General features: G+C 42.6%; 2 protein-coding genes across 2 annotated transcripts; one reads left to right on the top strand and one right to left on the bottom strand.

Annotated features, from left to right (window-relative positions):
- The first annotated feature begins 1,056 nt into the window (after positions 1–1,056).
- Positions 1,057–6,484, top strand: pex11b (peroxisomal biogenesis factor 11 beta). Its single transcript, XM_076755359.1, has 4 exons — positions 1,057–1,282; positions 2,563–2,678; positions 2,757–2,958; positions 4,338–6,484. Exons 1-4 carry the CDS (start codon positions 1,227–1,229, stop codon positions 4,750–4,752), a joined length of 789 nt encoding a protein of 262 aa, XP_076611474.1. The 5' UTR covers positions 1,057–1,226; the 3' UTR covers positions 4,753–6,484.
- A 55-nt stretch (positions 6,485–6,539) lies between these two features.
- Positions 6,540–13,859, bottom strand: ilf2 (interleukin enhancer binding factor 2). Its single transcript, XM_076755247.1, has 15 exons — positions 13,745–13,859; positions 13,178–13,237; positions 13,056–13,098; positions 12,375–12,479; positions 12,179–12,256; positions 11,669–11,771; positions 10,782–10,847; positions 10,393–10,509; positions 9,022–9,100; positions 8,809–8,896; positions 8,651–8,712; positions 8,438–8,552; positions 8,150–8,240; positions 7,002–7,163; positions 6,540–6,770 (listed from the first exon to the last, which is right to left on the bottom strand). Exons 1-14 carry the CDS (start codon positions 13,747–13,749, stop codon positions 7,012–7,014), a joined length of 1,164 nt encoding a protein of 387 aa, XP_076611362.1. The 5' UTR covers positions 13,750–13,859; the 3' UTR covers positions 6,540–6,770; positions 7,002–7,011.
- Between the last annotated feature and the right edge of the window lie 603 nt (positions 13,860–14,462).

Here is a 14,462-nt window from a genome sequence, read left to right as displayed (position 1 = left end):
ATGTATCAAAGTAGTAAATAGTAAATTAAACTAATATCTTCTAGTTATAAGGTAATAAACAGATAAATTGTCATTACCATCACTGATTGTCATTACCATCACAGTCACTTGTGTGATGGTAATGAAACATGATGTAATGACAATTGTCACTATTTGCAGAAAATGTTGGCTAAGTTTTAGACTTGCTAAGCTAACTGGTTAGCTAGCATAAAATGTACACTGAATATATGTAAATAAAGTGAAATTTCCTGTTAATGAATTAAAATACTCAAATAGTAACCTGTTTGGTAATGACGCCTAATAAACATAATCTCAGATCAGGATGTATAAAACATCAAATTACTTACATATGTGGACATGAAAAAATCAGGCTTCTGCCTCATGTCTGGGAGTGTTCCTCTGGAGCATCTAATTTGCATACAACAATGTAAGAAACTTGTTTGTAAAAACTTTATTGCTCTCTAAAATGTTGAGTGTGATGGTAATGACAGATGAGGGACAACGATATTTAACTATAAATAAATTGCAAATTGAGCAAATATAAACTATATGAATTTGAATATGAATATGTTATGAGGAAATGCAAAGTTTTAATGAATTCAGCACTTTTTATTGTTTTATTGTAGAGGGGATGTCAAAAAGTCTGGGTTGGGGACAAGCCCAAAATAGTGAAGTAGTTGCACATTTGAATTTTCAACACACTGAAAAAGTATTAAAATGTCATCATTGAAACACAGTTAACCTTAACCCTAACCTTAACAAATACAGTAATAGTTTTTTCTAAACAAAACAAAACAAAACAAAACAAAACAAAACAAAACATTTTTTTCTTGAAAATCTACCCTGGGGACAGAAAATCTCCCTTAATTGAAGAATCACCCATGTATATTTTCCTATTAATTTACTTCGAAGAAAAAGGACGAGCAAAGAAAAAGGTTTCTCCCGTGTACGTTGCTGCCAAATGTCTGCTCCAGTCCAGTGGGTGGCGCCAATGCACTGATAGGGCCGTTCTGCCAATGAAGACGGTGAAGAAGAGGAAGAAGCAGAAGAAGAAGAGGAGGAAGAAGAAGCAGAAGGAGCAGTAGCAAAAGAAGACGCACTAGCAGCAGATAGCTTACGTGCTAAGTAGCGTCTAGAGTTACTGACATAAACAGGTAGCAGGTTGAACGCTAACAGTTAGTTAGGTTAATTAACGTAACGTTACCGAACAGGAGCAACAAGCTAGTATGGAGACTTGGGTTCGGTTCAACGCTCAAAGCCAAGCCAAGGAGAGAGTTATTAGGTAATGTTAGGAATTTTATTGACAATTACTGTTTGAAATCTCACTACAGCTAGCTACAGTAGTTAATCTTAACGCAAGTTACTCACAGTTAACTAGTTCGGTAACCTTACCTAACTTGCATATTTGCTAGATTGATAAAAGTAGACTAACGAACGTTAATCAAACAGTTAGTTGTAACTTCGACCTTACAACGATAAGACTTTCTGCTGAGTTGATGTGACTTGGATTAATGTTGTACATTTGAAGAGAAAGTTAAATTCTTTCTTAGTCTACAGTAACGTAGCTAACAGTAGATTTCTGGGTTAAGGCACGTGTTGTGTCTGAGCTGCACTACGGTCAGTTCTACTCCTGTTATGAATGCGGAGTATTGTTAAATGTGGGGAAACCTGCTCGTTCTCCATATTGTTTTGACAATATAAGTGCATTGGAATCCTTTGTATGTTCCCTTTACGTGAATTATGGCTCAACTAAAACATTCAGAGGGGGCAGGGCAAGTGTATATTTCCATGCATCCTGTTCCTCCAGACGAGCCTGGTTCTGAGGGGTGTTTCATAATGCAAGATTACAAGTTATTATTATTATTATTATTGCTCTTTTTACTACTGCAGTGTGAGCCTCTGTGCTTTTAAATTGACTGTAATTGAAATAAACCTGATGAACAACAACAACCTGTCAGAGTCTGACAGAAGAGCCTGCAAAACCTGGCTGCTGATGCCCAACTTACTGACTAAAGTTCTCCTTTGCTTTCTTAACCATAGTGGTTTTGTTAGTTTATGATGTAATGTTGTACTCTCAGTGCTATATGTTTAACACCTGATGCTCTGTGCCTCCAAACATCATACTTTTGTCTTTACATGGTTGTTTTCTTCTCTGTGAATTGATGTGATCACTGTTTGATGTGTCAGGTTTGTATTTCACAGTCAGCTTTAGTTGGCTTTATGAAACAGTTTAATCCTGGTTCAGTTTGTTTTACTCATTCAAGTCAGGCACTTCATGAGCCAAACTGATACTGGAGTTTTTAGGCCAATACTGATATCGATATTTGGGAGTTCCAAATGTGTAATAATGATATATCAACAACTCAACATAAACAACAGTCTTCATACATGTCCCATAACAGAGATACAGATAGACCTGCAATAAGATGATACAATAGCCTTGTTGATTGATCTGATTGATTGCTCTACCTCTACTTTTCATAATAAGTCTGCTTTCCTGAGGCTCATTGATGAAACGGCCCTGTGGTTGCCTTACTGATCATGTGTGTTCTGCACTCACAGGGCTGCTCAGTATACCTGCACCCTGCTGGGCTACACTCTGCAGAAGGGCGGTGCAGCGGCTGAACTTAAGAAAACTGTCAGTCAACTGGAAGCACATATGAGCCTGACAAGAAAATGTGAGTGAAGCAGTCAGTTTGACTTTTCCAAGCACCAAAGCTGAAGGATTGTGCCTGACGTGTGTTTGTGTCCCAAAGTGCTACGTCTGGGAAACTCTGTGGAGGCGCTGGAGGCTGCCAAGAGGGCCATACACCTTTCTGACAGTGTGCTGAGACTCTGCTTGACCATCAGCCACCTCAATAGAGCCATGTACTTTGCCTGTGACAACATCCTGTGGGCTGGAAAAACAGGCCTCATCTCCAAACTTGACCAGCACAAATGGAGTCAGAGATCATTCAGGTGAGTGAGTTTGATGTGAGGCTGATGTGACACTTCGTAAATGGAATTACACAATAAAGTGTGATAGGGTTGTCTTCATAAAATCCTACATGCTGAGAAGTGTGACCTTTTAGAAATACATAAAATGACCTGACTTCATACTGAGCTCTGCGTTGTAGCAGGTTTCGGTTGAATGTAGATAAGTGAGCCCTTGTGTCACAGAGTTGATTTCTACAGGACTCCGCAGTGCAGAAGCATGTGATTTTATTTCAGTCAATGCAGATTTAAACCTGACATGTACAACCGCACCTAAGCCAATGACTGAGCTCCTCAGGGGTGTGCTATGAAGCGAGGTGAATGGGTGAGCAAGGTTGAGCCTGAAGCCAGAGTTTTCAAAATCTCAAAGGCCATGGTAACTAATGCTGCATGCCTCACTTGCTCCAGAGGAGGTCATGCTGAGCTTGGGATTTAAATCCACTATAAAAAGTAGCACCATTTGACTAATTCTTTTCCTGATGATTCTCTGAGTGATATAGATTCTCAGCTGTTAAACACATCAAACTTGCTGAACACAACATTAGTAATTAGTAAAGTAATTAGTAATGAACAAAGCCTTGTAGTTACAGCAGCACAAACTTTCTATATGTATGCATTGCGTCATGTTTTCTTGCCGCGGGGACTGAAAGAAGAGTCAAATGATGCACCAAACGCACACAGAGCCTAATGAAGAAAACCTGGGTTAACAAAGAAACTGTTGGGATGACCATTATCTCAACTGGGGTTTTAGGTTTTGTTGCTCACAGTAAGAACGTCTGGTTATGTCAAACCTGCTTCATAGTATACCCCACTGGTCAAGCAATGCTAACAGACACATTGATATCTGTTGTATCGTTTGTTTTTCTGCTCCCACAAAGCTCCATAGACAGGTCAGCAGGGGATTAACCTGCATCAGTTTAATTAGTCTTTGTTTTTAGAATTTTGTTCATCATGCATCTGCATTTCCAGCAGCATGTAGCCAATTATTTATGTGGACGTGGAAGATTCTTATTTTTCACTGGATACACAAAGGGCTAATTTGCCTGCCAGTCAAGGAGTTAGTTGTTCTCAGCAGGCTAAACCAGCTGGATCTGCTGCTGCAAAAAACTCTGGCAGGATTAATAATCTGATTAAGAGCCTGATGTAAACCTCCACTGCCTGTGCAACTCTGGATATGGAAAGGCTACATTTGAGCTTGAAGTATTGACTTGAAATGGAGTGAATTTCTGGAGCACACAGAGTTCGTCTCATAGTTGCGCACAGCCCAGTCCTCAGGTCCACCTCTGCACTGCTCCAAAATACATACATTCAAAAGAATTTCTTAGTTGATTATTTGTTAATAGTCATGTGATCGTTCTTTACAGGTACTACCTCTTTGCTCTGATCCTTAACCTGACTCGAGATGTGTACGAGCTCCGCCTCCTCATTGAGTGTGAAGAGCGATACAGAGCCACCAAATGTCCACCCTCATCCTACCCCAGCACCACCCTACCCGCTGACCACTTGTCCTCCCCCTCCTCATCTGTCGCTCCAGCCACCATTTGCATGCCCGTCATGTCGGCGTGGCTCCGCAGACAGCTCCACCTGCTGGTGACGGTGCTCTACAGCAACCCGCCGCTGTTGTTGGACCTGCTGAAGAACAGTTGTGATATCTTCATCCCGCTGGACCGGCTGGGGATTTATCCTACAGGGCCAGGCTTTGTCGGGGCCTGTGGCCTGGCCTCCTCTGTCCTCTCCATCCTAACCATTGTCCACCCGTGGCTCAAACTCAAGCCATGAACCCAGATACTCGTTGGAGGGTTCCATCTGAGGCGCTGCAAGGAGGGCTGAGATCAGACTCTAACAGGATTAATACACTGATCGTTTTGTGAAGCCAGCAGCTGCTGATGTACTGTGGTCACATTGTGGAAAAGTGGCAGGGCGTCAACATCCTTCAAATACCGTCAAAAAAAGTGATGGGTTGCATCCATGAGGACTATTGAAACCCTGACAAGCTGCGACCAGGCCCACAGTGCTGAAGTGTAATGATGCTGCACAGAGCCCACTGCTGTCCTCATTTCCTTGCACTCACATAAAGCTAACCCTCATCCGTGATGATCCCGTCGTTCTACAGATCAGTCTTGCAGCGTTATCTGCCATTACTCTGAAGTTTCAGTCACTTAGCAGCTTATGCAGCTCTTTCTAGGAAGAATGTTGAAAATACAAACTCACCAGATGCAAGGCAGTTTTCTTTAGTTGGTCAAAAAAAACAAACAAAAAAAAACCCCCTGACTTAGAAGGACCCCAGTCAGTGTTCTGTGCTGCTGCTGAGTGAGGACTGGGGACAAGCATCCTGCATCATCTTTTCTTTCACGTACTTTACATTGTGTCAGAGTGTAGGTAGCACAGGTGAAGTCATTTGTTGGTAGGGTATTTAATTACCACTAAACCTGACGTATGTACCAGCTACAAACAGGCCATAAAACACAGAATCAGAATAGTTCAGGGATGAGGGTTCATTGTCCACCAGTGTTAACAAAAAGAGTTACTGACTATCAGCAACATGAGACTCACATGAGACTGTCTCTCTGCTCTCTGTCCTTTGGTGTCTGCGCTCAGACAGGCTCACTGAGACACATCCTCTTGATATTTGACAGCTGATCAAAATAACAACCACGATGTTCAACCTGTGTGATTTAGCTTGACTAAACCTCAAACCCCAGGGCTGATGGGTGTCACAGTGGTGGTTAGCAGTGTTCTTTGACAACCCAGGTTTTCTTCATCAGGCTCCCTGCGTGCTCCCAAAAGACGGTGCGTTCAGGGCGTCATTTGACCCCATTACATGCTGCCTACTTCAGTCAACAGGTTGTTATAATGGACAGCTATGAAGAATATAAAAAAATATCACTGCAAAAAGCTAAATTGTTGCTGCAAATAACACGAGAGGAATCCTCAAAGTGAAATGAATTTATTACCAATCGATTTTCTAATTAGTGTTCAGTTAGCTGCAGTCCCAGGAGTGTAGAGCACATCGAGCATGAAAAGACCACAGTGGTCTCAGGTTGCTGTGCCTTCATCCTTGTTTCAGTGTGTGTATGATCTGCTGTGTAAACTTTAGAGTTTATTACCTGAAGCAAACAGTCTTCATCCAACAAGTTTGAATCTTCAACATTCTCCGTGTGTTAGAGACACTGACTACAAACTGAAAATGCTCAGGCATAAATGAGGGATATATTTATAATAAGTGCAAACACATATTTTCTTACCTAGAATGTGAATTATCATCACGATGGTATCTTTGTTACCATGCAGACTGCACTTTTAATCATTAAAGCCAAAACATTTTAACTGGAAGTAAAACCCTTCCTGTCACTCATATCACCTTTCATTAGTTCAGGGTCAAACAGTCTCTGGCAAAAGTTACACCCATCTCTGTATTTGTGTGCTCAGATCTAACCTGTAAATATCTCAAGTTTGATTTTGTTGAAGAGTTCTGTTGCTGCCTGTAATAAAGAGCATGTGTGTGGCTGGACTAGCACTTTCTGCTTCGACTCTTGATTTTGGCACAAATAACAACACTTCAGATCATTTACAAACAAAAAAAGGTTTAATTCAAGGTGTTATCGTTTACAGTTACAAATAAGAAGTAAAAACCAAAGGGAAGTTAAAAACTGACAACAAAATGAGGCCAGTCCTTGGTCTGAAAACATGGTGGGACTCCTGGCTGTTGCTCCTGCTGCTGTCTCTGCTCAGGTAACATCCAGAGTACACCCACGGTCCAGCTCAAAGGACTTCTTCAATAAGCTTACCAACATTCACTGGAGAAAGTGAGCAAAACAGCTGTGTTATGAATGACTCCAGATGTCAAAGAAGAATGAACATCTGAACCCATGATGGTCAGTTTCCACACAGCATGTGTTTCTTCAACCATAGACAAACTGTCACTGTCATAACAAATGCATCTTCAGAGTGAGATTCTACAACGAATGCTTGGTGAGACAGACGTACATGCACCACGTGGAGCCATTAAAATATGGAGACGCTCCAACCTGAACACCATTACTCCTGGGTCTCCATGCTCTCGTCCTCTCCATCTCCTCCCTCCTCCAGAGCCTCGTCTTCCTCCTCCTTCCTCTCTGGGGGTTTCTCATAGGCCTTCTCTGACGGAGTGACGATCACGCCGTCCCATGTAGACATCTCTGTTGCCAGGTCTGCAGCAACAGTCTCATCAGTACTTACTCATTTGATTGTGCACACAGGCACAATTAGTGGAATCACAGGTCAGTACATGAAACAAGCTACTTGATGTCCCATGAGGAAATACAGAGGAAGGCTGAGGCTGTTCTATATCTGCACATTCCTCTATTCTACACTTGTCATCCTTAAGATTCTTCTTTTTGAACATCATATTGGATGAGGGATTACTGAGAGCACAATCGTTGGAATATTTTATTACATTAAATAACTCAAACTGCTCCCATATTAGCTCCAGCTGAACTAGAATGGCCTTCATCTCTTACACTGGAGTTTTGTTTAACAGGGCTCATTTCACAGCACAGATGGTAACAAGCAATCATTTCAGTCCAATGTGCACTTTAAAATGAAATTTGATGTAAACATTGACTTCACATGAAGAAGTCAACATGTATTTGCATTCTTTCTGTCAGATTTATTAACGGTCTGCCTGGTCTGAAGCCGGCGTGAGGTGTGCACATTCTCACTGCAGTCTTTGACAAAGAGAACTTTATGTGTGGGAAATGGTGTATGCGTGGTTTATGTGCACAGACAGCTCCCACTGAGACGGTGTGTTTAATGCTGTTTAATGAACTGTGCGATCGCTGTTCTGGTGATCACTTTGACGTATTTTCAGTTTCACTGTGCAGCTTGGTGACAGCTGATGGCGCTGAGGACTGTGTGTCTGATGACTGATACTTATTAAATCTCTTATTAACAGTTTCTTACGAAGCTTTGCCTGTATGCACTGCAGTGTAACACCTGGCATTTATCTGAAGTCTAATCTGTTTTGAGGAAACAGCATAATTCTCTAATACAATATCCAGATGTCATATATGAACATTGGGGATATATATCCCCAATGTTCATATATAAGCTATCAAGACATTGCAGTAGTTTTCTATCCCCCTGCTGTAAATAGGAAAGCCACCTATACTCATACTGAAGAATGAGATTCGCTTACAGCTGGCATCGCCCTCAAGGCCAAGGATCTTCCTGTAACCTCCATGAGAGAGGACCCGCACCAGCGTCTGAGCTGTGAAACACACCATGTCCTGCACAAACACACAAACAACATGATCACACCAGGTTCATGCAACACTCAGAGCTTTCACTTCTGTTCAGCAGTTTAGAAATCAAACAGCTGCTGTGATCCATGCGGACACAGCTGTCCAGATGTGTGTGAGTGCTGTTGTCTATTACTGCCTCCGACAACATCAGTCATGATAAGTCTAACTTTGGAAAGACCTACCTGCTGTTCCAGAGTCATGACTGTGTGCACTCTGAAGTTTCCACTCTCACAAGGGTCAGTGATGCCCACAGAGCCGGGCAGAAAGAGCCCAGCAGCCAGCATCTGCAGGCACCGTCTTCAAAACACAAGCACAGAGTCCAACACAACACTGAGAGACAATGTCCCATCGACACTGACTGAATCTAAATGAAACTGGGGTGAGTGGGAACCAACCTGTAGGCCACATTCAGGGACAGGGGCTGCCTGGACGGGTTGTTCATCACTGCAGAGTGGCCCTGGAACAGAATGGACACCAGCCCATCACTGGCTGTGGACATGTACCAATATACAACACCAACCCAGTACAGCACCAAGCAGACTTGTGGTCTTACCAGCAGATCCAGGATCCAAGGAGTGAGGGGTTCAAAGCCAGGGAAGCGCAGCCTCAGGTCCTTCAGCAGGCGGATCAGTACTTTGACCCTGAAGTGTATCAACAGCAGATAATCCAGTGAATAAGGGAGGCGTTTCGTGTGGCCGTGCCTACACATGAATCAGCTCTGTAATGTTAAACTGTGGACCTAGTGGGAATTAAAAGACATCCTCACGTGGACTGAGAGGCGTTCTCTTCAAACCAGCGGGCGTGGCGGATGGCGGCCAGGGCACTCTGCAGCACCTTGATGTCCACTGAAGAAACAACAAGAACGAAATGAAGGCGAGGTGAAGCAGGAACTGCTGCCGCTTGGTCTCACAGGCTGGATTATACCGAAAACAGCAGAGGTCTGCCACAGTTAACGCAGAGGAAAGGAGATATTTTCAGGAAGTTTGACACATTTCAAAGCTTTTTTAACAGTTTGTCTCCATCATCTGCGAAACAAACAAATCTTCTATCTGTTTTTGGAGATAATTATCGAACATGTGAAAAATATAGTTACAGACTTTATAATTGACCATTTTTTCAGTGGTTTCTACACAGATTTGAACATGTGAACTGTCCAGGACCTTTTGTTTTGAGAGCACTTCTGCTGAACCTTTTGTTTTTTGACCACACTGCACACTAATCACAAGCAAATTTCATGTGTTGACTCAAATATGACTGAATCATGTCCTGTGAATTTCAGGGAAAAAATGCTGTTGGAAGTCATGACATTAACGTTTTGAGCTTGTGGCACCTCGAGGCAGAACGTAAAACAAGCTGAGCTATAACTAGATGTGATGTACAGCTACAGGTACGTGTTGGCAGATTGGCGCTGAGGTTCACTGCAAAATCTATGTAAAACAGGCCACATCCTCACAAATTTGAATACAGCAACATGAAGGGGTGAGCCAAAACTCCAAAAAGTAGTAACTCCTGGTTCAAACCAAAGGGTGATATTTGGTGAAGATTAAATGACTGTATTCAAAATGGAGGGAAACCGAGTGACTAAAATTGGCCGTGGCCTAAACTGAAAGATGCACAGTTATCAAACGAACCCAGAAAAAAAAGATTTTGTTTGTATGGCAGAGTTTTCAGACGTTCATACAGACTGTTGCTATGGTTTTTCTTATCTGTGGCTGAGACTTCTGACATGTCTGCTCAGTTTGGTTGCCAAATCCAGCCCAATTCAATTCAAAGAGGATTCCAGCACCTTCAGTACTTAGAACCCTAATAAGACACTGACACATGGAATGAAAACCTGCAGCACTGGTTGGTTCAACTATCAAAACAAGGAAGGGAGTTTAAAAAGAACGTAATGTTCAAGGAATGAAGTGGCATAGCAAAAACAATATTAAAGTATTCTTCATCCCAGAGTGGAGAGGCGACGGTGAAGGAGGGAGACAGAGTACAACAATGGGTCCTGGCTAGACTCCACCTGGGGACGCTGTGGCTCATGGTTGGCTTGGTAACCCCTAAGCTACAGGGCTGCCCCAGAGACACATCCTCTACATGCTCAGTGTGCGTGTATGTGTGTGTTGTGAATACATGTGTAAGGTCATACAGTGCAGCTCAGGGTCCAGTTTGCGCAGGTTGGGAGGGACGGTGGTGATGAGGATCTTGACGGTAGCGTCAGCAGAACTGATCTCAAAGCCCGTCTCATTGGTCAGCATGGACAGCACTGAAAGCAGCAGATACACACAGTCAGCTGCCGATCAGACACACACTGCATAAACACAGAGTTACATGAACAGCTGTCGGTGGGCTGCATTGATGATCCATAATCACTACAACCTGGAGAAATACAATGTGTGTGTTTTCAAACGACTGGCTTGGGTGATTTTCACAGGACACACAACTGAACTAAGTCACTGAATTTGCTTACTCATGCGCTTATTTAGTCTATTTTCTTGAAGTGGTCAGGAGGTGAACATCACTCCCTCACTGGGTTACCTTCAGTCGGGTCCTGAGTGCGAAGGGTCTCCACGACTTTGTTGCCAAGAGCAGCAACTGCCTCCACTGTAAAAGAAAAAATCATCACCATCCAAAATTACACTGATTAAATGACCCGAATAAAGGTCACTTTACATTAGAATGACAAAGAGCATTCATTTTACTGATCCACAGGGTCTTTAATGCAGTGAACCAACACGAAATTCAACCAGAAAAGGGCTTGTCATTCACAGTGACTCAACACTGTTTCTTTGGCAGCGGGGTATTTTATTAAACCCTTATACTTTTTCGCTACTCATCGAAATGTGTTAGTTACACTGAGTACTGACAATTGTCAAATAGCAAAAGCTGGAATCAACTGTCTGGTCTGATTTATGGTAACGGTTCATCAGATAGTTCCCAGTTTAAACCAGAATTTTGCCAGTTTTGGACTTTAATTCAGCAGAGTTGTCCAGCTGCTTGTGTTTAGACATTTAAGATCTTTGACTTCTTTTTGTTAAATAGTTCACAATGTATATTAACAGTATTCCATCCTCTATAACAAATTATAACGCCCATCTTAATGCAGATCATACAATCCTGAATTGTTTTGTTAATACTCAAACACTCAGCCACTGAAATCCTGCAATAAGCCTTTGATAAAAGATGCAATAATCCTGAATGCAAACAAGCCTAAATATATGCTATTCTCTAGAGACAGATATATTGTGGACAATGGTTTTCTTATGATCACTGTGAATGGGCACAGTATTGGGAGGGTCTCAGAGTATAAATATATACAGTATATTGTGGTCAAAATTTTCCAACCAAAAAATCATTTTGACAGGGTTACAATTTGCATTATGACATTTTTAAGCACGTGACATGATTTGCTACTGATCACTCACATGTAGGGAGGATCTTGAGGATTACCACCAGGTCAGCAACGTTGTGTCCTGTCGTCATGGTCCCCTTCTTGTAAGAGCCCACCTGACGCACCTCTTCAATTTGCTACGAAGAGACAAGAAGTACAAGATTCATACATATGAACATATAATGCACTAATATTGACTGGCTCATATCATTCACAAGCTCCAGATCTGTTTACTGATTTTGAAAAAATAAAGTCTGGTCTGCAAATATTTACACTGAAGTATGATTTTACCCTAAGCTGCTTTTAGATACTTGAGACATTCAGTGGGTTTATTCTAATAATGCTGTATGGTTTTCAGAATATTTAAACATTGACACTCTTGTTTCAGTTCACATTGATCGACTGTTAAACTCAACTGATCGTATCGGAAACAAATCGCATCAGTCTTCAATCAGCTTCACACAGGTACAGTGTGGCAGCGACATGGTTCCACACACTGATCTACATATCAAGGAGTCATTCAGGATGTTGAAAAATGACTCACCACTTCAAAGTTGCCAGGTGCAACAATCAGGTTGTCAATGACATTGTTGATCTTTGTGACAAGGGACAAGATGGAGGACTAGACACAGAGAGAGACCAATAAACAGGATTTCTGTCAGTGCACGTCAACAACACACTGCATGAACACAACCTGTGAGACGGATCGTTATCTCGTCCCTGTAGGTCTGTGGACTGACCTGCTCTGCAGGTGTGGGGCTCAGGTCCTGGTTTCTCTTCAGCAGACACTCACTGAAAGCCGTCTCGTCAGGTGCAGGCTTCACTCTGGGGAAGGCCATCTCACACTTGAGATAAACAACAGTCTGCTTCAGTACACACACTGCTGCTTACTTACTTAGCCAACGCACACTAGCAAACCAGTGATTCTGATTCTGATTATTAGGAGAACACAAATCCCACAGAAAAAACCAGCATGACATAACTTTTGTGACTTAATGTCCCCTGAAAACCCTCTGAGCTCCGTGCAGGGATGTGCAGGTCTGATCCAGGACCCAGTGACATCACTGCTGCGTGTGTTTACAGGAGCAGCAGAGCATACTTTAGACTATGCCAACCACATCCGAATTGATGCTGGCTGTCAGAGGTGAAACAGCACAGAGCAGTGAAACACTGTTTCCAGCCTGTTGTTCAGTCACTCGTTAAGCATCCACAGGCACAAGTTTATTTCTGTTTATGTTGTGTCTGCCCTGTGTAAACAAGTGCAGACTGCTGTTGTTTATCAACAGGTCAGTCTTATGATGGAGCATTACTGACGTTTGAGTGTGAACTTGGAGCACGTGAACACCTCAAACAGCCATGAAACGTCACGCGCTGAAGCTCCTGTCAAAAAATTAACCCCAACACCCCAGATTATTACTCACCACGTAAAAATCAAACGGGATGTGTGGGACAAATGGACGGTACCTAAACAGAAACAAAGAAGAGATTAACAGTTAGCAGTTCGGTGACAATGACGTCAAGCATTGAAAGAAGCTGAACTCACCCCTGGACCAGTCCTCCACGGGACCCGAAGCGGCCTCCCCGGCCCCTGCCGCGGTCCCCTCTAGACACAAACATAGCAACATGTCGAGAACTATTACACACATTTGCTCGTCGAAGCTAATGTTAGGAGTACTCGGTTTCGGCACTATTTCACCACACTGCGAACAGTAACGTGTATGCCATCTCGCTAATCTAACGCACTGATCTGCTACGGTGCCATTCAAGTCAACACAGGTTCATTCATTCACGTAGCTACTTGGCTAGGCGATGTTAGCAAACGATTGCCCACCGGATAGCTGATACTTTCTTTTGGAAAAGAACAAATTCCTCTACAGCTAAGAATTAACCCAAAAAAGATGCTTCGCAACGTCAAACTTGAAATAAAGAATAACGCTGCTGAAGTCGCTCCATCACAAACGCGTTAGCTGTTAGCCAGTGATCAAACAATGCACGCCGCTAGCGTCATGTTACGATAACACAGAAGCGAGAGACGAGAATCAACATGTTCCCTGATTAAAACTGTAAAACACAGTGGCATTTAATCGTAAACAGATTAAAATATGGTTACCTCATTGTGTACGACGTTTTGATTAGTTAATGTGAAAATCCTAGGAGAATTGTCCACTGCCTCTCAGTACACTGCTCCCCCTGAAGCTGCTGCTTCCGGATTTCTTCTTCTTCGCCCCTTCTCGTCTTCTTCTTTGAGCACTTACGGCAGTTGGCATCCATGATGTTGCAGTACTGCCACCTTCAGAGTTTACTCGCCCTTACTATCCCTCATTAGTTTGAGGATCCTCTCACCCATCTGTAACAATCAGAATACTGTCTTTATATTTACGGTCCCTGTAACTAATCAGCATTCGTATTACTGTGCTTAATCCTGAGTAATACCAGATCCACACATGAATTTTTTATTTAAACAACTTTTATTGATATTGTACAATGTCCAAAACTTGCACACAAACATGGCACAATTCACATTCTTTTCATAACTCAAAGGTCCCATATTATGAAAAATCCACTTTTTCTGGGATTTGGGGTGTTATTTTGTGTCTCTGGTGCTACCACACGCACACAAAGTGTGAAATAAGACCGTCCGTGCTTTTTTGAGTGAGATATGGATTTGTGAAAGCACCCTTCCAAACGAGCCGTTCGAGTTCGGGGAGTACTGTTATCTAACAAGCCCGCACATTTGCATGCTCCCACCCACCAGCCACCACCCCCTACTCCTCTCCCTGGTGTCTCTCCACCCACCAGATATACTACCTTCTCACAGATCCGCCATT

The sequence above is a fragment of the Chaetodon auriga genome, chromosome 17 (genome assembly GCF_051107435.1).
Source record: "Chaetodon auriga isolate fChaAug3 chromosome 17, fChaAug3.hap1, whole genome shotgun sequence".
NCBI classification, from domain to species: domain Eukaryota; kingdom Metazoa; phylum Chordata; class Actinopteri; order Chaetodontiformes; family Chaetodontidae; genus Chaetodon; species Chaetodon auriga.
This window is presented reverse-complemented; position numbering and strand designations above follow the sequence as displayed.

Bases quoted from the DNA above. Each gene is read 5' to 3' on its own strand.
- ilf2 (XM_076755247.1), bottom strand. The intron at 8,553-8,650 runs GTTGGTTCCCAC...TGTGTTTTGAAG, and splicing joins TCCCTGAATGTGGCCTACAG to ACGGTGCCTGCAGATGCTGG. The intron at 7,164-8,149 runs GTAAGCGAATCT...CTGTTGCTGCAG, and splicing joins CCTTGAGGGCGATGCCAGCT to ACCTGGCAACAGAGATGTCT.
- pex11b (XM_076755359.1), top strand. From the start codon at position 1,227: ATGGAGACTTGGGTTCGGTTCAACGCTCAAAGCCAAGCCAAGGAGAGA. The intron at 2,679-2,756 runs GTGAGTGAAGCA...TGTGTCCCAAAG, and splicing joins TATGAGCCTGACAAGAAAAT to TGCTACGTCTGGGAAACTCT. The intron at 2,959-4,337 runs GTGAGTGAGTTT...CGTTCTTTACAG, and splicing joins TGGAGTCAGAGATCATTCAG to GTACTACCTCTTTGCTCTGA.